The following is a 25,893-nucleotide window of genomic DNA, read 5'->3' on the forward strand; positions in this document are numbered from 1 at the left end:
ATCCAGTTATTCAGTCTTCCAGAAAACTTTTTCTCCTCCCCCCCTCCCCCTGATTTCTATACCCTTCAACAAAAAGGCATTAAAAGGAAGAAATGCTTGACAATGCTCTACAAAACTAAAACTTGAGTCTGTGCCTTTGTATGACTCAGAAGGTCTTTTGGAAATACTGCCTGAAGAAAAGGAAGGAAATTACCTCTTTTAAAGTTCTTTTTGTTTTCCAACAACTTCTCACTAGAGGAAAGAATAAAATGTTAGGATTGTTTTGTCAGTTGTAGTTTCCAGTTTTTTTCTGTGTGGAGTATCTTGTTTCCCTTTAGGTGTTTCAAGTTCCAGGTTATTATGTGATAACTATATACATTTACAGTTTGCACAAACTGAGTAATACTTGATTTTATGTGTTTAAATTCTCTGGAGGAGATACTCACAAGCAAACACATTTGCTGTTCTATCCAGGACCCTAACTGGCCAAAAAGTTAGTCCCAAATATTCTTGAGATTCACAGTATTTGAAGATTCTCTTTGGTACCCTTATTATAGTAATTAGTACTCCCTTCTCTTTAGGGTGCTTTATGATTTCATTCCTGTTCCAAGCTGAGACTGCTACAGTAAGACAAGAAAGGACAATGTGATACAAAGTTACTTGCTGGAGAATTTAGGCCACTTAGTTACGAGATGGATGAATTTTTGTTTTTAGTTCAAAATGATGAATATTCACACTTTTAAGTATTAGTTGTGATAGTATAGATCGATCCTTGCTGTGGAATTAAAGTGTGTTTTTAAAGCTTTTGTTTCTTTTTATAAAAAAATGTCTTGTTGCGCCGTGTTTGCTCGACTGAAAGTTTCCTCATCCCTTGGTGAGACCCTCCTCTAATTCAATCTTTGTCTTTTGTCTTTGCTGCCTTGCAGGGTTGGTACAGTAGGCTTCACTAGACTTAGCTGCAACTCAGAATTTCTCCTCCAGCACCTGAGTAAATGCTGATGGTCTTGTGGAGTGTGGATTAAGAGTACGAGCTAAGTTCTCAAATCCCAATTAAGAAGCGGAGGAAAATTTAAACTGTCTCCTTCAAAGTTTATCACAACCACCACCATCAAGACAGCAAACCAAAGGACAAAGACTTTGACCTGCTGTGTTGCTCTGTATAGTCCAGTTCACGTATGGTTTACAGACTTGGCTGAGGTTACTAATAAGTAAATAAAAAGTTGGACACTTCTGTCATTTGGACGCTTTTATTCACGAGTTACCAGAATGAGGGCTGTTCTGGAGACAGCAGACATTGCCATAGTGGCCCTGTATTTTATCCTGGTGATGTGCATTGGTTTTTTTGCCATGTGGAAATCTAATAGAAGCACCGTGAGTGGATACTTCCTGGCGGGGCGCTCTATGACCTGGGTAGCAATTGGTGCCTCTCTGTTTGTGAGCAATATTGGGAGTGAGCACTTCATTGGGCTGGCAGGATCTGGAGCTGCAAGTGGATTTGCAGTGGGCGCATGGGAATTCAATGCCTTACTGCTTTTGCAACTTTTGGGATGGGTTTTCATCCCAATTTACATCCGGTCGGGGGTATACACCATGCCTGAATACTTGTCCAAGCGATTTGGTGGCCATAGGATTCAGGTCTATTTTGCAGCCCTGTCTCTGATTCTCTATATCTTCACCAAGCTCTCAGTGGATCTGTATTCGGGTGCCCTCTTTATCCAGGAGTCTTTGGGTTGGAACCTCTATGTGTCTGTCATCCTGCTCATTGGTATGACTGCTTTGCTGACTGTCACCGGAGGCCTTGTTGCAGTTATCTACACAGACACTCTGCAGGCTCTGCTCATGATTGTTGGGGCACTCACACTTATGATTATTAGCATGATGGAGATTGGTGGGTTTGAGGAAGTTAAGAGAAGGTACATGTTGGCCTCACCTAATATCCCTTCCATCTTGTTGACATACAACCTATCAAACACAAATTCTTGTAACGTCAACCCTAAGAAAGAAGCCCTAAAAATGTTGCGGGATCCAACAGATGAAGATGTTCCATGGCCCGGATTCATCCTTGGGCAGACCCCAGCCTCAGTGTGGTACTGGTGTGCTGACCAAGTCATCGTACAAAGGGTCCTGGCAGCCAAAAACATTGCTCACGCCAAAGGCTCTACTCTTATGGCTGGCTTCTTGAAGCTTCTGCCAATGTTTATCATAGTTGTCCCAGGAATGATTTCCAGGATACTGTTTACTGATGATATAGCTTGCATCAACCCAGAGCACTGCATGCAAGTGTGTGGAAGCCGAGCTGGGTGCTCCAATATTGCTTACCCACGCCTGGTGATGAAGCTTGTTCCTGTGGGCCTTCGGGGGTTGATGATGGCTGTGATGATTGCAGCTCTAATGAGTGACTTGGACTCTATATTTAACAGTGCCAGTACTATATTCACTCTTGATGTGTACAAACTCATCCGCAAGAGTGCAAGCTCCCGGGAACTAATGATTGTGGGGAGGATATTTGTGGCTTTTATGGTGGTGATCAGCATAGCATGGGTACCAATCATTGTGGAGATGCAAGGTGGCCAGATGTACCTTTACATTCAGGAGGTAGCAGATTACCTGACCCCCCCAGTGGCGGCCCTATTCCTTTTGGCGATTTTCTGGAAGCGCTGCAATGAACAAGGGGCTTTCTATGGTGGAATGGCTGGCTTTGTTCTTGGAGCAGTCCGTTTGATACTGGCCTTTGCCTACCGTGCCCCGGAGTGTGACCAACCTGATAATAGACCAGGCTTCATCAAAGACATCCATTATATGTACGTGGCCACGGCATTGTTTTGGGTCACAGGACTCATTACTGTAATTGTCAGCCTTCTCACGCCACCTCCCACAAAGGAACAGATTCGCACCACCACCTTTTGGTCTAAGAAGAACCTGGTGACAAAGGAAAGCTGCTCTCAGAAAGATGAACCATACAAAATGCAGGAGAAGAGCATTCTGCGATGCAGTGAGAACAGTGAGGCCATCATCCATGTCATTCCCAATGGGAAATCTGAAGATAGTATTAAGGGCCTTCAGCCTGAAGATGTCAATCTTTTGGTGACCTGCAGAGAGGAGGGTAACCCTGTGGCTTCCTTGGGTCATTCAGAGGCAGAAACACCGGTAGATACTTATTCCAATGGGCAAGCGGCTCTCATGGGTGAGAAAGAGAGAAAGAAAGAAACAGAGGATAGAAGCCGGTACTGGAAGTTCATAGACTGGTTTTGTGGCTTTAAAAGTAAGAGCATCAGCAAGAGGAGTCTCAGAGACTTGATGGAGGAGGAGGCTGTCTGTTTACAAATGTTAGAAGAGACTCCACAAGTTAAAGTCATACTAAATATTGGACTTTTTGCTGTGTGTTCTCTTGGAATTTTCATGTTTGTTTATTTCTCCATATGAACTTAAGGATATGATGAGACATTTAACTTAATACTGGTCTTTGGAAAAAAATTATGTAACTGTTGCATCTCTCAGGCATTGTTTACGCTGTAGGTTTTAGCCAAATTTTACTTAGCAGAAAATCATCTATTTGCAAGACTTTATTTTCCCAGACATGGATTAAAGTAAATCTTCAACTTTTAAATGAAGCAAAACAGACTGAAAAGTTAAAAAAAAAAAATGTGGTTTAAAAATTTCCATACCAAAGTAAAGAGAGACCAATTATTCTCAGATATCTTAGCGCATAATAAATGTTAAGGTATCATGAATAAGATATTGTCTGCACTGCCAGGTCTTGGTAGACCTTAATGCTGAAGTAGAAGATTTGCTCATTTCTAAGTTTTTTCTGTCTCCGTAATTCGCACTACCATTTAAAAATACAATAACTGAATTTTACATGTTGTATAATCAATTATGTTCTGAAACTCTAATGTGTGGTATGTATTTCAAGACAGGTTAGTTTGCCAGGTTAATTTTTGTGTGTGACTGTGGATTGATTGCCAAAAGAGAGGAAGAATGTTATTCTGTAGGTATTTTTGTACCACCTGTATGTGGAATGTTGGGGGTGTGGGTTGATCCGGTTCTTCCCCCACCTGTTTTTTCCTACTTTTCACTGAAGTTTAATGAACCACATAATGAACACCGTCTGTTTATAAAGTTACATATTCAAATTGTATTAATGATTATGGGGGGAAGTAAAATAAATGTTACTGATGATCCCCACCTTTTTTGACCAAATTAAGGTGTTTTTATGTAGTTTGAGAATTACCAGCTTCCAAGCAGTGTTTGATTAGCTTTGTCAAGCAGATGATTAATCATACTTCAATGAATTTGACTTTTTTTTTCCTTGTCATTTGATAACATTCTTTATTAGTTAAAAACCCAGTAGATTGAGTTGGAAGGTTTGTACAGTATCTTGAACAAACGTTTTTACTGCTTTTTGTGTTGCTGGGTTATCATGATATAGCAAGGGAAAATTTAATTCTGAGATCATACTGCATTCTTGATAATTTTTTTTTATTTTGTATTTTTTCCTCAAAAGATTTACCATCTGTACACAGCCTGTACATCTTGTTGTGAGCATGTAAGGATGTTTCAGTGCAAACTGGCCATTAGTACCGGAAAACTCAGAGTGCACACTTGCCATTGGTAGATTATTTGTAGGATGGATAGCATGTTTAAGTGATGCCATAAACAAGAACTTCTTGGTTTAGTACTGTACTTGTGGAGGAAATTATAGGACTTGTGTAATTATAGGATCCTTATCTTGACATGGTTTACCCAGTTGCATCATCCACAGGTGGGAATCTATTTTTCCTTAGTGAGGAAGAGGACTGATGTTAGAGAAGAGCTTTGCAGGGGATATAGCTCTATGTCCTCAGCACTGTCCTTTTTCCTCCCTGAAAAATAAGAAAACTAATTGTATCTACTTTCTTTGACTATCTTTAAACTAATACTTTTTAAATTGCATGATTTTTATTAAGCTTGTATTCTTTAGGAAAATTACTTTTATAGACACTTTCATAGATTTTTGAATCAAAACTCAGTCCTGATGACTTTGAAATTTTTTAGCGTATAAACTAATTTGTTTTTGATGGACTTGATTAGTCCAAAGTTGATTTCAGAAATTATCAGGTATAATGTCTTCCCATCATCAGGAAGCTTTTTGATGGACTGAGTCTGTAGGTGAAAAAGTAATTCATGTATGAATAGCATGTATTTCTAAAGCGCTTAAGAGTGCCTTGTAGAATTTTTTTTTTTTTCTCAATTTCATTCTTAAGGTTTATCTGGGGATCAAATAGATAGGGACCATCCTTTCCTTGTATGGAGGTTGAGGCTGTGACATGTTCAAGGTTAGAAAACCTATTTCAGAAGAACAGAAATCCGGTCTCCAAATCTGGACTCTACATTTGTCAAGACAAATGATTTGTCCATGGTTTGTGCTTTTCCTAAAGTAAGTGTTCTTCCTTTGGGACAACCTTTTGGTATTTGGAAAAGTAATAGGATCTTGGGTTTTCCAAATTGGCATTAAGCTGTACGAATTAACATTTTCTTTGAACATACTGCTGTGTAACTCAGCAGTGAGAATTGACACATTGGCTGGGTAGCCTTCCTATTGCTTCTCTTCTATTTATTTATCAATAAGTGAATAGGAGATATTTATGTAGATCCCCACCCTTGATTTCATGTTAGGTCCTAGTGCTTTGGAGTATTCGAGGCCGTCCCACCCCCAATCTCTGCTGTTGTCTTAGTATGATACATAGAATACATCATCTTGTGTCTGTTGGTGTATGTATAGCAGTAGGTCAAGTTTAGATTACTAATGTTTGTAAATAAAGAATGACTATTAGTGTATCCATTAGAATTCTTTATTCTTGCCAGTATAAACATCACTTTATTTAGACGGAATTCCCTGAAGCTTTGTCCTCTTCATTGTTTCCCAGTAATAAATAATGTGTTTGAATAGATAGGTGAATTGCTGATGGCAGCTTTATTTCAGGGGTCTAATCTTCAGTCTTCATTAGAATGATTATTCCTAGGAAATGACATATGGACTGTCTTAAGCTAGCAAAATGTTCCTGCTTTGTACTGAGTAAATGAGTCATAAAAGATGACATTGGTCTCTAGACCTTAATGTGTATATTTTTATATTTGTTCAAGTTAAGTTTTAGAATTGACCAAGTGATATTATACTGACTAAAATAGTAGCTAACCATCAGAATGAGGTGAGAATACTGGTCTTCAAAGGTAGAGAAAAATGCCACCAAATCAGCTGCAAAATGTGTTTCCCCGCTCTTAAATTTTTGTCTTCTCAGGCAGTCTTTGTATCCAGATTGGATACAAAGGACTTACTACAGAGATATGCAAAAGGATAGTTTGCTTTTTTTGTGGAGCCTCTAGTTTCTCTGTCTTTTAGATTCTGTCTTGCCACCCCAAGAGAGAGGTGATCACTTTTGCCTTTAGAAAGCAGTAGCAGTGGTTCTGTGTCCTTTGACCCAAATTTAAGAGATCTGCTCTCTGGGGCTTCCTTTCCTCTTGGCTCAAAGGATCCATTGTCTTTTTACCCAGAGAGGCTGGCCAGGATCATGTAGCCAGTAGCTCTTAGGAATGGCACCTCAAGCAATTAGAAAGGACCCATCACTCTGAGAAACTTTTTATTTTAAGAGTTGGGTGGGACGGTTACTCAGTATAACCTGAAGCTAAGCAGAGGGTTAAAAGTCTTGTCTGGAGAATTAGAGTCTTTATGTTTCTCCATTGGCAGTCCACAGCTTTTTTCTCTATATTAGGTGCATGGATCTTCTCCTCTCTTTCAATGTCATTTAATATAGAAGGTATTCTCACCCTTTTCTACCAAATAAACCAGCTGTATTTTTAGCCATTAAAGGGTTAGGTCCTTCAACATTCCCACCTGGCAGTATTAGGCTTACTCATTACCTTATGTTTTCCCTAACTCATTTTCATCAGAAGTTTGATGACTGGAAAGGGACCATATGGATGTCTGGTAATGACACCTCACCATTCCCTAGGTTTTGGGTTGACAGATATGTCTAAGGCCATTCCTCTTAGATTATGTAACTGTGGAGCCTTGCCAAGACAGAATTTTCCTAAGAAATCAGGAAAACTATTAAGTAGGATATCAATAAGTACTTGGGTGATACAGATGTGGATAGTTGGTAAACTACAAATATTAGCTTAATTTATAGCCTTAGAGTCATATTCATTGCATTCTAGATCTTGAAGCATCTTGGCTATCAGCTAATTAAGCCACTCCCCTTATAAATTGGGGTATCCGTGTATAAAGATCCAGCCTAATGTTGAATATAATACAAATTTATTAACATTAGAGGTTAGAATGGGATTTGATAGTGTTAACTTGTAGGCTTTAGCATTCAAGATTTTTTCATTAGCCAGGTGCTTAGGTGCTTAAGTCACTTCATAGGTTGATATTAGCCCAACGGGATTTTACAGTGGCATATATCAATGTGTTTGTTTTTATCTCCTTACCATTCTGAGAGATTGGTCTTTTTCTCTTTATTCACATTGCTTCTTTAATATTTCAGCTTTCTTTCAACAAATTAATATTTTGCTCTTTGGTCAGCTTATTTCACTTTCAGGCATACTGTCTTGGTGTTTAATTACTGTCCTTTTCCCCCAGTATTGAGGACTTAGATCCAAATAATACTTTGTATATTATAAATCTTAATTAACTTAAAATGTTAATTCTTGACAAATTGTCTCAGATTTGTGTTGACTAAATGATAAAAGCACTAATGGTTCATGACTATTTTATTCTCAAAACTCCATCTCAAAAATTAGAGAACAATAGTGAAAATTCATGAGTACCTTTGAAATGACAGTGGGGTCAGAATGCAGAAACAATGGAGTTTACTTTAATGCCAAAAAAAACCCAAATTATTCTTGCAGTAAATAAAGGTAAAATTTTGGAACTAGTCAGCATATCAAGAAACCTTTTGCACTGACAGGTATGAGACTGGATCGTATAAGAAGTAATCTTTTGAATATTAGAATTGGTTGACTTAATTCAGTGTTGCAGACCCTTTTCCTCATTAAGATCACTTCTTTTAAATTTTTTTTTTAATTATCAGATTCTTATGGAATACTACTTGGACTTTTAGAAGAGAATTAGGCTAAGCTTCTAAGTAATAAACTTTGTCAGCACTGAGTTCCACATCATTCACTTAGCTGTGTAAATTTATTTTACTTTTTAATTCTGGGAATAAGATTTTACACTGCTGATTCACCTTTAAAAAATGTGAAATTGATATCATTTGTGTTTCTTTCTCAACTCCTTTGGTTGGTGGTTTTGGGGTAGGTACCTACCTCATGTATCTGGTAACCAACAACCATAACTTTGACAACCTTTTACTTAAAAATGAACAGAAAGGGTTTGGTGTGTTTGTATCATTATTAATCTCATGTGCTATACTCTGTAAGTGGAGTATCATACATGATCTGTGGCAGTTGTTGAATTAAAACCAGTAACCTTAATTGAATTTACTTACTTGGGCTGGCAGCATGTTTGAAGACAGGTGTGCTGGAAAAAGTGACTAGCTTGAAGAACAAATCAGGATAATATGTATTGGTCCCAGATTTCTAGTACAGGAAAGTGGTTTTGCTCTCCTCCAAAAAGGAGAAAAGCACTATGCCATAACTACAGCCTGTAATAAATGAAGCCCTCCCAAGCACTTCAAGACAGTTTATGTTTAGTGAACTCTGCTGATAAGGGAAGTCACATACATCATAGTGATTTTTTTTTTTTTTTGCAACAGCACAAGTTGATAGTAGATATCCACAACCTAATTATATTTTGGTGAATTTACACTATTCCTTAGTGCTTCTGGATAAAGAAGTATTTAGTTATCAGTGTGGCCTGTACTTCTATAAGTTCATTAGTGATTTACTTTTTTGGTATGATAATTAGAAATTGAAATTAGGCTTATTGCTATTAATGAAATCCCCACTTGTCAAAGGCCATTACATGGTATTTCATAGTATAACTCTTGAAATTGATGTGTTTGGATTAGTGCCTTCTGGTTACCAGTATTGACTCTGTTAGTTTTCACCTTTCCTTTTCTTATAGAAAATTCTTCTTTGGTACTACTCCTTCAGTTTTAGTGTAACTAGTAAAGAGCATTAAAAAACAAAACAAAAAAACCTCTCATTTACATTTCATGCAAGTTTTAGGTTCAGGGAAACAAGTTAGCTGGACATTTGTGTTGCTGCTTAATGTTATTTGTCTTTATTTGCTTTTATATCCATAATTGAAAATTTAAAGTTATATAATTCTTTCGGTTTTATCATTAATCCATTATAGGTTCCATAAGTAAATCTGAGAACATGTGACAACAGTTCATATTCTATGATAGAGAAAAAACTAAAAGTCCATAGAAAGCACAAAATCATGTTAAAGTATAACGCGTGTCTCCACACGTAGAAAGCACAAGACTGATAGTGTTCTCTTTAACCCACAAGTGCCAGTCCTGGAACCCATCAAGTATTTGTTGTGATGAGGACCACATATTGATAGCCCGGGACAATGAGGCATCTGTTATAGGTGGGTCCTGAGAAGAAATTCAAAATAATAATCTGGATAAGTTTGTACTGCTTTGGAAGAGGGAGAGAATATCAGGAGTACTGGGATTATATTTGGGTGTTTCTAGCAAAATTGGGATCTTTGGGTTCAATCCCAAGTTCTGAAACTAAAGAAATAGGGACAGATTTTTAGAGTTTTGGTGTGTAGAACAGGTGACAGCCTTCTGGTTTAAGCTGTAGAGCCATTGGAATTTTTAAAATCTTGAGGAAATATTACCTCTCATGAACAAAAATGCTCTAAACCCTGGAGAAGTTAACATTTTAATAGGGCAAATACTACTTTAGTTTTTATGTAGATTTGTGAGAGATGAAGTGACCTTTTACTTTCTTCACATGCTTGACTTTGCTTCATTTTAACTGAGGAGAATTTGATCCAAGAGTTCCAAGCATCAAACTAAGTCTAAGACAGATTTGCCAAATGAACTACTTTGCTTTTCATAATGGTACCCATAGTCTGAATGAGTCTTTCACCTGTCCCATTGTTTTCCTCAAGACCAGATTAGAGGAAATCTGTGAATGTACGCATGAAAGATGAAATGATGTTCCACTTCACAGTTGGCTTTATCTTGCTCCAACTTAATGCATTTCCCAATCCCTGTTTGCCAAGAACGAATAAATAGCTTTATCTTGAATTTTGCCCATGTCAAGATACAACTCTCAGAATAGGAGTGACTGATTACCTTGTTCCGTCTCTCTCCTCTGTTTTGTGTATTTATCTTCTTAGAGAAAAGCTTGTTTAGAATGTAGCTGATATAGACTATTGTGACATGTTTTGGAAGAGTTAACCTGAACACTGGAGGGAGAGATTCCTACCTCCAGCTAAAAGCCAGGCAGGTGTATACCTACATTTCTTTAGAATGTAAAACCTTAGGCTTGAGCTCTGCAGGAAGAGGAGTGCCAGAAGAACAGGAAACTGGAAAGGCTCGAGGACCGTGCTTGGCTTAGCAGTATGTAATAATGCAAAACAGTTGTAACCTGTTAGTTCTATAGATTGTGTATCCTATACCTTTAAATTTAAACTAGTTTATAAAAACTTTATGAAAGGATGCTTTTGAAAAAACTTTTGGCAGAAATATCTTTCATTTATAATTCCATGGAAGACTGCTTTAATTAGCCTAGGTGAAAAGTAGTCCTAGTGGTGTAAATATGTATAATTAGAATTGCCTAATTTCACTGTGAGATCTGACTTTTAAGTGGCAAACGGATCAACAAATCTTGCTCATGGAGTTTTCTGTGGGGTTGTTAAAATGCAAAAGCTTTATTTTTTTTAATAATGACATATTACTTTAGTGTCAGATAATGGTATGGAATCTGTTCCCCTGCTTTCCCCTGCCATTATTGCTTCAGTTTATAGATTGCCAGCAGAGCTCATAAATAGAGCAGGGGTTTGCCCATTCTGATTGGACATCCCATGTTCTGTCCAGACTGTGTCGGCAATTATGATATGAACTATGTTAGGCTTCTCAGTGCTTTTTTTTTCTTTTTTGATAAGATGGATATCAAAAATAGTTGCTGTGCAAAAGTTAGTAGTCTTCTTCAAGAAGAAAACCAATTCCTTTTCTAATAATATCCTGTGAAATTGCTTCATTCATTCCTTTGTTTTTAAGCCAAATGTCAGCAGAATACTGCTGCTTTTATCTAGTAATTTTGATATGTAAGTATTAATGCATTTTTAAAAGATATCTGCATTGAAAAATGCTTCTCCCAGTGTCCTGCCTATTATGCTTTGTTCACATTTTCTGTAAGAGACCTGGGGAGTGTGTATTGTGTACATGTATCATTTTAGTCAGGTATTGTAGGTCAAATGTAATTATAAGTGAAGTTGATGAACATTCATTTTGAGTGAGTCTTTGATTGTAAACTTAATTTCCAATTTGCCCTTCATTGTTCACAGCTTTTTTGTCTTAAAGTTTGGCTAACTGGGTCTGTTCCATTGTGCAATGTTTTAAGAAAATAGAATTTAGTATAAATCAGGTTACTTCCATATTGAAAGGAAAACAATTGAAACTGTAGATTTAAAATTGTTAACCATTCCTGACAATTCTAACCTGACTATTCCACTGTATACAATCTGATTTTTTAAAATTGTAGACATATGATCTTGGTTTAAAGTGTTTTAAAAAGTGTTATTGTTGTTTAAAAATGAAAAAAAAAATGAAGCATATCTGCTAAAAGAGCTGTCAGTTTTCATTACTGACTCTGTAAAATACACTGTTCTTTGTGTACTGTGTGTTATTTTGCCAGCTGCTGCATTAGCCTTCAGAAGTATTTGGAAGATGAACTACATTTCTTGCAAAAGTACATTCCTTTCTGTGGTATTTTGTCCTGTAACTGAAGTGTAGTAATTATTTTATGGAATTGTTAGCACTTCTGTACCAACTTTGAATAAAACGAAAAATTTACATTGTTTTTGAGTGAGTATTTTCAGTATGAATACATCAAACCCCCCTCCCCCATTGACAGTGTGTTATGTCTCAAAAGTTGAAGAGGTTGTGGCTCAATTTCTTATTCTCTTGGCTTATAAGTGGTTTACAGTGAATTTGCCCCTGTAGGTTATTGTCACTTTTATCCTTTATAAACACTGATGTACAAGTATTGGCTGAGAATAGAATTACATATAAAACATGGATTAAGTAAAACTATTCTTCCACTTCAAGTTTTGAAATAATTTCAAGTTATAGGAAAGTTGTAAGAATGAAGGAAGAATTTAGGAATTCTCTTATCCAAATTCACTAGTAAATATTGCCACATTTGCTTTGCTATTCTTATACATTTTCCAGAACTTTTGAAAGAACCATTTGCAGACATAATTCTCCCCTTCATAAGTTCTTTGGGGTATATTTTTTGAGACAAGGGCAGTTACTTGTTATCAAAATCTGGAAGGCAAAAGTGATTTTTAATCAAAGACTAGACTATTCAGATATTTCTAGTTCCAGTATGGTTGATTTAGGAACATCTCCTCCTCCCTCCCCTTTGGTGCTGGAGATCCAACTGAAGGCCTTGCACATGCTAGTTAAGAACTCTTATCACTGAGCTTACATCCCCAACCTGGGAACTTGTAGTCCATAGCAGTTGGCTCTATGTTGCTTGTTTCCTTTCATCTAGAAGAGTTCCTTGGCCTTTGTCTTTCATGGTATTGATGTTTTTAAAGTGTATAGGCTAGTCATTTGTGAATGTCTCTCCTTGAGTTGGATTTATTTGCTTCCTCACAATTAGATTGAGACTACATTTGTGGTAGGAGTATGATGTAATTGATGTGTCCTCAAAACTTCACACTGGGGACATGTGATGTCATGTCCCATTGTTCACATTAACTTTGATACTTGATTAAGGTGTTGTCTATCAGGTTTCTCCACTGTGAAACTGCCATTTTCCCCCTTGGTAATAAGTAATTTGTGGGAAAATTATGTGGGGGCATTAAAAAGCAATCTATTCCTCATCAAACTTGAACTATCTAGTTAGTATGGCTGTATAATTCTTGCCTAAGTTATACTGATGGTATAAAATGGCTATTTTTCTTTTTTCTTTGGTCATACTGAACTCAAGAGCTTCTCTTTTGCCTGAGTACTTGTCAGTATAAATTCCTCAATTATTTTATTCAATGGGTTATAATGGATTATAATCATTTTGTTCAAATGTTTGCACAGTTAGCAAATGAGACTTTTCAGGGCAAAAGTTTTGTGTTCTTTGTGACATTTTTCCATCAGTGTACTTCTTATTTTCCAACACAATAAGCAGTGAAGGCTCATCTTGTCCTTTCCTTGCCCTAGTCAGAGAGGCCTTTAGTAGGGAATGGTCTGGATATGCTCACTGCCACAGGGATGTCATGGCTGCTCTCTCCGTGTATGGAGCTACTGATGACTGAAGCTCTAGCTAGCACCAGAGGTTTCTTTTTAGCTTTTCCTCATTCTGTGTTCATATTTTCTCCAACTATGATATTAACATTCCCTCCCACCCTCAATCCTGTAACTCGTTGCCATTAATGTTTTTTGTTTTAGAATGTCTAATAATGTTTGGCCAAATACAGAATTCTATACTGGAAAGCATTTTCAAAATACATAGACTAGAAGCTAGAAAAATATTGAAATTGTAAACATAAGACCGTATTTTTCTAGCTTCTAGTCTTTACGTTTCTAATTTTGTAATATGCCTAAATGAAAGGTTTTTTTTTAATTGGCCTTAGTGGTCTCTTAAAATATGGCAGTTCAGTTCTGGGCTAATCGTTCTGTTTTCTCCTTTTTGGAACCATTTTTATTTACTTCTTGGACCTTCTAGACTGGTACTTTGTTTTGTTAAATTTTTTTATATTTGTTTTTTAGTTGTAGTTATTTATTTATTTTTATGAGTTGCTGAGGATTGAACCCAGAGTCGCACACAAGCTAGGCAAGTGCTCTACTGCTGAGCCACAACTCCAGCCCTGTTTTGTTAAATCTTGTAATTTTCATTTCTTTGTGCTCTTTCTAGGAGAGTTTATAAACTTTCTTTAAACAATTTCTATCAGGTTTTTAATTTTAAGCTCCTTTATTTCCTTAATCTTTATTGCTTCTTGTTCTTGTTTAATAGATGTTGTATCTTATCATATCTGAAGACACTGGAGTTTTTTTCCCTCCTACATTATTTATTCCAAGACCATTTTTTGTTTGTGTTGGTCTTTTGTACTGGGCTTTCCTCAGATGTGTGCTGATCCTTGGTCGTCTGCTTATATTTAATAAGGCAAATTTAAAATGCTCTGAATGTGTCGATGGAGCTTATCAGCTTCAATAGTTGGCTTTCATGGTCTTGTGGTTTGTAGGGTCTTTCATTATCTTTAGAATGGGTCAAATTCTCCAAAGGAAGTTGTTGATTCGTTTTAAACTGAAGGGTAAAAATTCATTTTTTTTTTCTGTGAGTCAGTGGGGAAAGAACAGAGGGGTCTTGGCAGTCACTATGCCGTGTTTTTCCTTAATCCCTTTTTGGTATAGCACTCCCACTTTATGGCTGTACTAGTGGTCTCCAGTCCAGAGAATAAACTTCTATGCATCTAGGGATCCTATTGCCCTCTCAACTTTCAGCCAATTCTGAGTAGTTTAGTCCCATACTTCTGCTTTCAAAGGTGCTCAGATCAACTCCCAGATATTCGAGGAATTCTACGTTGTATATGTGGTTAATTCTTAGTTTTCTCCACTATTGCTTGTTTTTGGGTGGTGGGGAGGTAGGTACCCGGTATTGAACTTAAGGGCACTTGGTCACTGAGACATATTCCTAGCCCTGTTTTGTATTATATTTAAACCAGGGTTTTACGGAATTGCTTAGCACTTCGTTTTTGCTGAGAATGGCTTTGAATTTTTGATTCTCCTGTCTCGGCCTCCCGAGCCACTGGGATTACAGGCATGTACCACCTCACCAGCTCTCTTTCCCACATTCTTGTAGGGCTGTTTCTTTAAAATCATGATATATATATATAATATAAAATGGGATATTATGTTGTACGCCTGGAATATTTTTTTTCACTTTTACCTCAATAAAGCTGATAAATGATCTCTTTATGGTAGTTTTGGTAGGTTCTCTAGAGGGGCATCATTAGATGCTTGAGTTCAGTACTACAGCTTGTCTGGAAGTCCTGGTGTCCACTCTTGAATTAGCCTTTGAAAGTTGAAATTTCAGAACTTACTGCCCATTTCTGCCCTCCTTGAAACAACATTTTGACTACCAGTTAAGTTAGAGTGCTAGAGTTCTGCTTTTCTCTTTAAGTGCAAAACTGTAAAGACTGTTTGCATATCAAAAAGGCCTTAGAAGTTGTATAATTGATTATTTTGTGCAATGCATGAATATCACCTTTAAATACTCAATTCATAACTGACACAGATGTAGTGCATTGATTATTTTTTGTAGTTCTTAATTTCTCCAAATTTACTGTGACCCTGAATGCTTGCCTGTTGGGTAAATGTAGGGCCAGATTCCTGCATGCTCATTTTTGTTACCTGATCCATCCTTAATCATTTTTTATGTGTATTTCTGTTAAAAGTCAGCATTTGTAGCATACATTGTTGATTCCTTTGCATTGAGCTCAAGGCCAATAGCCCTGCAATGCATGTTTGAATAAAGCTTACTTATCTCCTGAAGCCACATCACAGCCTTGTGCTTAAGAACACTAGACGGCACTTTAGCACTACAATTGGGTGTTGTGAATAGTGAAATCACCAACGAAAGCACACAAATGCAAAAATCCCGTAGCACTGCAAAGATTGTGCAAAGGATATTTGTTTATGGTATGAGAGAACTGAAACTAGAATGCTGCCTTACTTGTCCCTACCTGGGGTTATGTGCAACAGATGCTACTCTGCATGTGTGCATGCATACAGTTGGCTGCAAAAGTGCTAGGAATATGGATTTGGAGGTTACAAATAAGTTCTAATAGGTAAATTGGCAAACATGGATTACACAATAATAAGAATCAATTGTAATTGTGAAGCAAGTGCATGTAATCGTTATCCACATAAAATAGAATTAATTATTAGTGCTGCTGCCCAAGAACACTCATTTTTTTCCCAGAGAGTTCCAATTTTAAGGAGTTTTCTTCTTGATGCTTTATCTCTGGCTTTTGATCCCAAATTTTACTGCAGAAGTGTCATCTTTTCCTTCCTTTATTTGAAATAAATGTATTCATAGTATTTAAAATCAGGCTTACTCTTCTTCCTTCTTTGGGATGTTATCTTATTCATTTCCTGGTGCTGTAACAAAATAATTTAGACAGTAATTTATACAAAGTAGAGATTGATTTAGCTAATGATTTTGGAGGCTGGGATGTCCAAGAGCATGGTGCCAGCATCTGCCCTATGCCTCCAATCTGGTGAGGGCCTTCTTGCTGCATCAGGACATGGTAGAAGGCATCACATGGCAAGATAGAGCAAGGTAGCCAGAGAGCACTCGTACATACCAAAGCCACTCCGATGGTAATCCATTTACCTCCCAAAGGCTCTCCAAATATTAGCATGAGTTTAATGATTAAGTTTCCAACACATGGAATTTGTGGGACACATTCAAATCATAGTGTGTAGCACAGGATATAGATTTCAGATCCTTACCATCCCTAGACAACTTTGAGGCAGTTGGTCCTTTTTCACTTGAAGTCTCCAAGTTAAATTCAATACTCTAAGTAGACACTGCTAACGTTAGGTTGTGGAAATGAGAAATCAGAACAACAAAATGAAGACTGCCATTCCCTTAGGTTTGCTCCCTTTCCAGTTCCCATTTGAAATCTCATACTCTATGTCAGACCCCCTATTGGGTCCTATAATGGCCTCAGGATTGCTGCCTCAGTTTCCAGAAGTTTTCATAACTTTCCAGAATCTGGGTTTTATTGCTCTAACATTCCCTATACACTCTAGGAGTTGCGTGTTATTGAGTTTTTAATTTTGTCCTGAGAATTTTAGAAATTTATAAGCACCATTAAGTGTGACTGACTGTAGTTTTGTTTTCATCTTTCACTTTTTTTATTCTTCGGTCCTTTACTCCACATCTGTTTCAACTAATAGGCTGTGCATTAGCTTTATTATACATCTGTCTTTTAAAAGAAAAGTTTTTCTCTTTGCAATGAAGATTTTATATTTTATGACTTTATTTTGTATTTCCTTCCCTTTCATTTGGATTAAAAGTTACCAATATATTTTAGTTTTTTGTTTTTTTTTTTTTTTTGGTAGGGGTCAATCCCCAGGGTGCTATATTACTGAGCCACATCCCCAGTCTTTTTTCTTTTTTTAATTGCCAGTCTTTTATCTTTTGAGACAGGGTCTTGCTAAGTTGCTGAGGCTAACCTCAAATTTGCCATCCTCCTGCATCAGCCTCTCGAGTCTCTGTGATTATAGGCATGCACCAAGCCCAGTTCATTTCTCAACTCTTTCACTTGAAATTTTCATCAGAATTTATTGAACACATACTGTGTGCCAGGGTCTTTGCATTTCTGTCATCTTGTAAAGAGGAGTAAAATGCAACCTTAAGAAGTTTTGTTTAGGGAAACAAATAGACTCCATAATTATATTTGCAAGATATGTATAGAATGAGAGATAGCTAGGTGATTACAAGTACTTCTATGAAGTAGGTGAATCTCGATGAATGTTTTTATTCCTATAATTCTTTAGTGCTTGTGCACCCTTCCACTTCCCTATTAACGGCTTTCTTCCTATCACTTGAATTTAAGCACTGCCACAGTGGCTTAGTTGGTGGACCCACTGTGGGTCCATTGTTCAGCATGGCATGCCAATCTAACTCTTGCCAGAACCTTTCTGATTCTGTCAGTACATTTTTTTTTTTTTTAAAGAGAGAGAGAATTTTTTTTTAATATTTATTTTTTAGTTTTTGGCGGACAACATCTTTGTTTGTATGTGGTGCCTAGGATCAAACCCAGGCCGCACGCATGCCAGGCGAGCACGCTACCACTTGAGCCACATCCCCAGACCCTCTGTCAGTACATATTTTAAAAACTCTTGACCCAGTTATCAAACTGATGTTTTTTTTAAGCCTTATCCTGGCATTTAGAAGATTCACAGGACCTCAATAGAATTTCCTTATAAATGTGTCCAAATCTCTGATTGAGTCTTTATCTCCCCTGGCATTCCTTTTGAAAGAAAGGAATCAGTACTGTCCCCTCCCTTCTGCTTGTGAAGAGGCTAAAATCCGAAGTGAAGGAAAGAGACTGGATTGTGGATGAAGGAGAGCAATCAATAAGAAAGGTAGCTCAGTAATGTCTACCTGATTCCTACTCTGCTGACCAGCTCACAAGCTTTGGCATTTCATTTACTTTCTGCCATAGTAACCAGGCCTCCTGCCAATCTTCCTTTTTCTCATATTCTTTTATTAATCTGTAAGTGCTTTTGGAAAGCAGGTGGGAAGGACAGAAATGGACCCTGTAAGAGGGTTGTGGACTTGAGAATGTCCTCAGAGCAGCAAGCATGAGTGCCTTAATTTTGGCATTGTTTCTAGCCAATGAAATGGTATTTTGAACCAGTAGTCACCCATTGAGTTTGCCATTTGTCCACTTCACCTTCAGGGATTACTGCAGTATTCCTTAAGTTAGATTTGGAAGCTATCATTGCTTAAAATCCTTTTTAAAGTTTAGTTAAGCCAGATTCGTACATCTTTGGAATGATGAGACCAGCCAGGTCCTATTAAGAATATAATTCTGTGGGCTGGGGTTGTAGCTCAGTGGTAGAGCGCTCGCCTAGCATATGTGAGACCCTGGGCTCAATCCTCAGCACCACATAAAAATAAATAAATAAAATGAAAGGTATTATGTCCATCTACAACTAAAAAAATTTTTTTTTAAGTATAATTTTATATGTGCACCTGAGGAGCTTTAACTTGTCTTTTTTTTGGGGGGGGGGAGGGTACTGGGACTGAACTCTGGGGCACTCAACCACTGAGCCACATCCCCAAACCTGTCTTTTTGTATTTTATTTAGAGACAGGGCCTCAACTAAGAGTTGCTTAGTGTCTCGCTTTTGCTGAGACTGCCTTTAAACTCAAAATCCTCCTGCCTCAGGCTCCCAAGCTACTGGGATTACAGGCATGCACCACTGCACCTGGTTTAACAAGTCTTAATGCCAAGAATTTTTGAATTCTCAGGATAGTTCTATATAAGTGTAAAATGTAACTTCAGATGGTGCAGAATATTTAAAAGCATTCATGTTTGTAAGGTTCCCAGCTGATTGCAGCATGTGCTGAGGAATTCCGTTGTGACTTTGGCTTTTGCCTTTGACTTAATTGTGAAAGAAATGATTGGTTTTATGCAAGTGAGCCCAAAACTTGTCCTTAAATGATATCCAAATGATGTGCTTTGGCTCGAGACTCCAGAAACTGTATTGTGGTTGCACTACATAAATTAATGCTAACTCTAGGCAAATAACAGGCAACTAGTAAATTCATACAAGGTTTGATTTCATGTAATCATGACTTCTTGTTCTGAGTGGTAGCTCTTTAAATTATTCATTTTTAGCATTTTAGTACCAATGCTGATTGGCTCAGCATGGGCTTGCTGCATGGGCCCCCTGGATGGGAAAGTCTGGTTTATGATATTTTACTGGCCTTGTAGATAAAGTTACTTTATCTACCTTCTATATTTGCAAGTTCAGCCAACCATTACCTCACTATGAAAAACTATGACTATTTTATTTTTGACCCTTAGTTTAATAGAACATTAATCTGTGCCTAACTCAGATCAGCTGCTGGACTAGTAATCAGATTGTTGCTCTTTTTTCCTTTTTTTAAAAAAATTCAGTTCTTTTATTTTTATCATATACCCCAAAGAATGAATTTTCATGTTGTATTTCCCAGGTCTCCAGAATCTTATTCCTAGCTGCATGGCCCTAGAATGGGCAAGCCCCTCCTTTTTTCCTTATCACCTTGGCTTCATTGGCCACTGTAGTGCCAGAGCCAGACTATGCCTGGTCCTGTTACATGCTTTGTTTTGCTTGGATTCTAGAGTCAGTGATTTCTGAGCTCCTGACTTTGAGATTCCAGTTTTCCTGATTTCCCAAGAAACAGAGTAAGAAGTTGTAACACAACTGATGATGCTAGAGGTACCAGTGTGCAAGGCTCTATGGATGTGGAGTCAATGAATTCTAAATGTTTAGGTGTAGATCTGGGACTTACAAGAATTCACAAAATATTTTACCTTTAAAAAATTAAAGGAAAGTAAATTTGCCCCCAGAGGAATAAGGTTCTAGTGTAGCCATGTGGAAAATGGTATGGCGTTTCCTTAAAAAAATGACAGCTAACTACCATATGATATCAAAATATACTTCACTAAGAAAAACTATGAGTTTTTATGGGTATATATACTCATTTCTGAGTATATATCCCAATGAAAAAAACAACAGGATATTAAAGAGACACCTGCTGTTATACGTTTATTGCAGTAAAGGTGAATAGTAGAGGCTGGGAATTTCAGGGAGATTGTGGGGGCAGGGGTGATAAAGAGAAACTGGTAATCAGGTATAAAAATAAAATTATATATAGGAGGCTCAAGTTCTAGAGTTTTATAGCACAGTGTGGTTCAAGTTAATAATAATTTATTGTATATTTCAAAATAGCTAGAAGAATGGATATTGAATGTTCCCAACATGAAGAAATGATAAATCTTTGAGATGATGGATATGTTAATTATCCTGATCTGATCATTACACAGTGTATATATGTATTGAAATATACTAAAACTCAAAAAACTGACACAAAATTGTATATTAGTGGAATCCCATGAGTACATACAGTCTATAAGTGTATATAATTATTATGTATTGAAGGTTTTTGACAAGTTTTGTTTCTAAAACACCCTTTTGATGCTCATTATAAATCGGGTAATAGCCCAAAGTGTTACAAAAGAAAAGACTTCTTGTTTACTACCCAAGGAAGAGTAATGACATTTGGGTGGTTCCATGCCACTTTTCCATCTATGTGTGTATATAGTGCTTTCTTTTTAGGAAGAAAATGTGGCTGTATATTCTACATGCTTGTTTTTCTTATTAAAATGTTTTTATGGAACATACAAGTTTCAATGTATTGATTTTTAATGGCTACATAAAAACATTTTGCTTGTTCAATGAATGAAAATAATTCATTGAATCCCTCTTATTAATGAACAACTAGATTTCTATGTATTCACTGTCCTCATAACTTTTGGTGAACATTTTTATAGCAGAAACCTTGTATATGGATATAATAGTTTGCTTAAATTCTTAGATGTGGTAGGGTTGAAAGTATAAACATGCCTGTCCAGAAAGTTTATTTTTATCAGCATTATAGGTGAGTGAGTGAAGAAACTGAAGACTTTAAACTATTGCCTTTTTACGCAATAGTTTAACTTCTACACATACCAAATCTGGTACTCACATCAGTTCTACCCCAAGTATAAATTCTGTCAGTCGTCTTTCTGTACTCCTATCCCAGTGTTAGCCAGACCTGCTTGGAGAATACCCTAACTGGCCCTCTTTGCACCTCTCAAAAGGGCATTCATTTTTTAGGGCCTTCTCTAATCAACAGTCAGAAGTAGTTCTTCATCTGAGTTCTTGAAGCAAGGTTGCCTTTTCACTTCAGTCTTGCCTATGTTTCCATTCGCCTTTTATTAGTATTAATACTAATATTAGTATTCTTCATAGACTGTCTTCATGTCTGTATCATATGCTGCTTCACATATTTTGGAGAAGGATTTTATAGTAAGCAACTTGTGGAAAGACGCTTTGAGAAGAATGTTTCCAGATAAATAGTTCAGCCACAAAGGTTCAATATTTGACTGTTCCTGCTTGGCCCATAATGGTAGTTTCATAAGGTTCAATTTACCTTTCTGATACCCACAGAATTTGGTGTGCCCATGAGAGATGATTCAGTTTGCTCCCTTTTGTGCTAGAGGAGAGGAGTGTGTATGTCCTGTAAGACTCACTTGTGCTATACAAGTTATCTTAAAGTAGCTCTTCAATAAAATCTCTTAAGTGTATTTCCCCCATATTGATTACTTAATATGTAATATCATATATTTAGCAATTTTTAGGGTTCTATAGCCTTAACAAGTAAGTGACCCCTTGTTAAGTCTGGACTATAAATCTACAGAATTTGGTGTATTTTTTTTTTTTTTTTGCAGAGCCACATAACAGTGGCTTATAAAATGAGACATGTTTTCACTACATTACAGTATTTTCCTAGTACACTTTGTGTGTATTGATTCTTGTTTCCTCTTCTTCCCACTGCCCTACTTTTTAGAGCCTGATAAGTCTTTGTTCAGTAGTTACTCTGTATTTATTGTATATGGCCTGTTAACCATGATTCATGGAAAGGTAGTAGAATAATTATGTTTTCAAAAGTGTTTTCTATCTTTGACCTTTGAAATGCCTATAGAAGTTCACTTCCAGTTATTTGGTGCATAATAACCCATTTAGGTAAGTGGTCGTGTTTAAACATGTATTTAGGTGTCTTTATGTTTCTTAGCATTCGTGGCTTGTCCTTACAGAATGACATTCTGATTTTAAATAGCTTCTGTGTTTGATAATTTTTTAATCCTTTATTACCTAGAACACAGCAACTGTTGGTTTACCAAATTGGGGGACAAGGGGTTCTGGAACCAAAATATGTGATCAAAAGTTTTGGGGGTAACAGTGTCAGTGAAGCTTTGCACACTACCTAGGCAGGGCTGAAATTTCACACACTTAAGGTTGTTCTTCCAGGGTCTGCTAGTTGCAGAATTACTGCCATTCCCCTGGAGACCTGTTGAACTATATAGAAAGGTTAGTGCTATGGATTTTCTTTTTCAAATTGTTATGAGAATTCTTAGCAGAATTTCCAGGGACAGTCTCTCTATTGAAAAAAAAAATTAAATTTAAAGGAAATGTTTTAAAGGAGATAGGTCTTTAAGGTTCAACAGAGAATGGAAAAGCTTTTGCCTTTACATTTTCATAGGTTTTTATATTTTCTGTCCTGGCTGTACCTGCTCTGGCCCTATAACTCTGTAGGAGGCACTCTGGAAGAGGGCAAGTTGTAGGTATGTGCCCTTAAGTTTTGTGAGTTCCAGGTGTTTTTAATTTCCCAGTGAATGGGGAGAGTGGTATTGTGCTAGTTGGGTGCGCTGGCTCAAAATGAATAGATAAATTTGTTGTTGGCAAGTTTCTTTTCTGGGACATAAGTATATATAATTAGATTAAGCATCAGTCTTTGATCTTTTCATGAATTATTGGTTAAAATAACTTTATTGAGAGGATTTTGTTTTAGGGCAAGTAAGATGCCGGTCTGTTATCCTTCTCACCTCTTTGCTCTCATCTTTATTATAGAAACTGCCTGTCAAGAATTTCTAGAACTGTGATTTTCAACACTATCTGAGGACCTTTGGGCTTCCCCAGTACTCTTGGAGGGGATCATTGTGAAAGCAATAGAGTTGACCTCTGAACAACATGAGTTTGAACTTCATAGGTTCATGTATAGGCTTTCTTTTTGTGTGTGTGCGTGTTATGAACTCCCATTTTTATTCCATATACAGATTGCAGAATCACATCAGTTACACTTCTATTGATTTACATATTGACATACTCAAGTCTGTTGTACTTCCTTTCTTTTTAAATTTGGGTTCATTTGAAAAAACTCAAACGAACCACATGTCCTGGAAATATAGGAAAAAGGAAAAGACACATCATAAATACTTAGAAGATGATAGTCTACTTTATCATTGAGTACCATAAAGTATACACAAATTAATTATAAAGAGTTAAAATTTATTAAAATTTATACATGTACATATTTAGATTGTATGTGGACAAATAAAGGTATAGTATTGAATCATAATTGCATAAAAGTAAGTGTAGAACACATTGTAATTCTTTAATAATTTCCTAGCTATCTCTTGTTGATGTTATAGTGAGCTCAGGTATTGCAGGTATCTGTTTAAAACACTGTGTGGATGTAGTTACCACATGAGCAGTTCCTCTGTACTGTAAAAAGTATCCTGCCATTTGTCATGTTTTTTGCTGTGTGTAATTCATACAACATAAAAGTATGTTAATTGACTCCTGTGTTACCAGCAGGCTATTAGTATTAAGGCTTCTGGTTAACGGCAGGCTATTAGTATTAAGTTTGGGGGTATTCAAAAGTTAGGCTTGGGTTTTCAACTTCTGGAGATGGGGTGTCAGCACAACCAAGTGGGTAAAAGAGCAAGCACATTGACATAAATTTGGACAGTGGTACCAGTTTCCACTAGTAGTCCATGTATTCTTCACCACCACACAATTGCAGTTTTCAAAAAAGGCAGTTTCACGAAGGAATGCCCTTTAGAATGATGAATGGTACCAGAATAGAGAGGAATTTAGCCTTGGTAGGGGATTTAGAAGTGATTGGGTTCAACCTCCCACCCACTGCAAATATTGATGAAGGTGGGCATCCAATATCTTATTTGTATCTCAGGTGATGGAGAGCCAATACTTTACATGGCAACCAATTTCATTTTCGTACAGCTGTATTTTTCAGAAATGTGTTCTGCAAAACACAAAGGCTGTTTTTCTGTAAACTTTACCCTTTGATTCTAGTCTACCCTTGAGGTCAAATCAAAAAGCAAATCTCTTTTACATAATAGACCTGCAAATATTTGAAGTTAACTGTTGGGTTTTCTTTGTCTTTTGTATACTAATGGTTATGGTCATTTTAGTAATTGATAATGTAAAAATTGATTTTAATTTTTTCTAGGAGTAATTATTTTAAAAAATACTGTTACTTTAAATTGTCAGGTGATACTTTATCTTACCAGCAAATAATTAGAACAGTGTAATTTTTTTTTTCTTTTTCGATATACATGACAGTAGAATGTATTTTGACATACGTACATGAAATACAGCTCATTCCAATTAGGATCCCATTCTTGTGGTTGTGTACATAATGTGGAGTTGCACTGGTCATGTTAAAATATAGTCTTTAGAAAATATATATAGTCTTATCAATTTTGAAATGAAATATTAACTCTGGTCACTGTGGCCATGCAGTAGATCAGTATAACTTCTCTCACCTAACTTAAACGTCTTACACTTTGACTAACAAGGTTCTTCTCCCCCCATTCCCTACTTCCCTCAATAAATGGAACAACCATCCTACTCTTCATGTCTGCATTCTGCTCTTTTAGATTCTGCACATAACTGAAATCATGCTTAGAACAATGTAACTTTTATCATTTATATTTGAATGTGTATTTGAACTTGATGTCGAAACATGTGAAATGTTTTATATAGCTATGAACTGCATGATGGCTTTTCATTCAGCGATGGATTGCATATAAGCTAGTGATCTCATAAGATTGTATGACTCAATGATAGCATATGTTTGCATAGTGACCGAATGCATGACTGCATTTAGTTTCACTTCTAGATGAATTCTGGATCTTTTTGAAATATAATATCAGTATTAACAGCATTTTGGTACTACATAAGACAAAGAGGAAAGCACTAGTATTGTAATTTGGCTTCGTTCTTATGGTCACTACCCTGGCAGTGAGCACTGTGTTATAGATAGGAGGAAACTCGGGATCCTTGAGAGAAGATAGGAATAAGGAAGCAAGAGATGCTCTTAGGAAGGTACAATTGATACCTTAAATAATTTAACCATCTGTCTATACTTATTCCTTATTGTGGACTCTTAAGACTTTGGAATAAAGTTGTGTACCTGATGAGCAAAGTTAGCAAAAGAATATTGATTACCATAAGTGATGTTAGAAGTAAATGAGAATGACATCAGGAATGCCCAGAAGGGGTTCTTTGGGTGATGAAGATTCAGAAAGGAGGGACATAAAAAAGAGACTTATCAAATTGTGTATGTCCTCAGGAGGTATTGAGAATTACAACATTAT

The 25,893-nt window shown here is 36.7% G+C and overlaps 2 protein-coding genes across 4 annotated transcripts in view; both read left to right on the forward strand.

Moving 5' to 3' along the window:
• The window catches only part of Slc5a3 (solute carrier family 5 member 3), a 31,175-nt gene extending 19,211 nt beyond the window's left edge, over window positions 1-11,964 (forward strand). For both annotated transcript variants that reach the window (XM_078044586.1, XM_078044587.1), the window contains exon 2: window positions 906-11,964. In XM_078044586.1, coding sequence (XP_077900712.1) covers window positions 1,246-3,402 — 2,157 coding nt within the window. In that variant the 5' untranslated portion in view covers window positions 906-1,245 and the 3' untranslated portion in view covers window positions 3,403-11,964. The remainder of the gene's footprint in view (window positions 1-905) is intronic.
• Window positions 1-25,893, forward strand: part of Mrps6 (mitochondrial ribosomal protein S6) — a 65,964-nt gene that overhangs the window by 19,609 nt on the left and 20,462 nt on the right. The window lies entirely within an intron of this gene.

This window comes from Ictidomys tridecemlineatus, chromosome 3, assembly GCF_052094955.1.
Source record: "Ictidomys tridecemlineatus isolate mIctTri1 chromosome 3, mIctTri1.hap1, whole genome shotgun sequence".
Classification (NCBI taxonomy): domain Eukaryota; kingdom Metazoa; phylum Chordata; class Mammalia; order Rodentia; family Sciuridae; genus Ictidomys; species Ictidomys tridecemlineatus.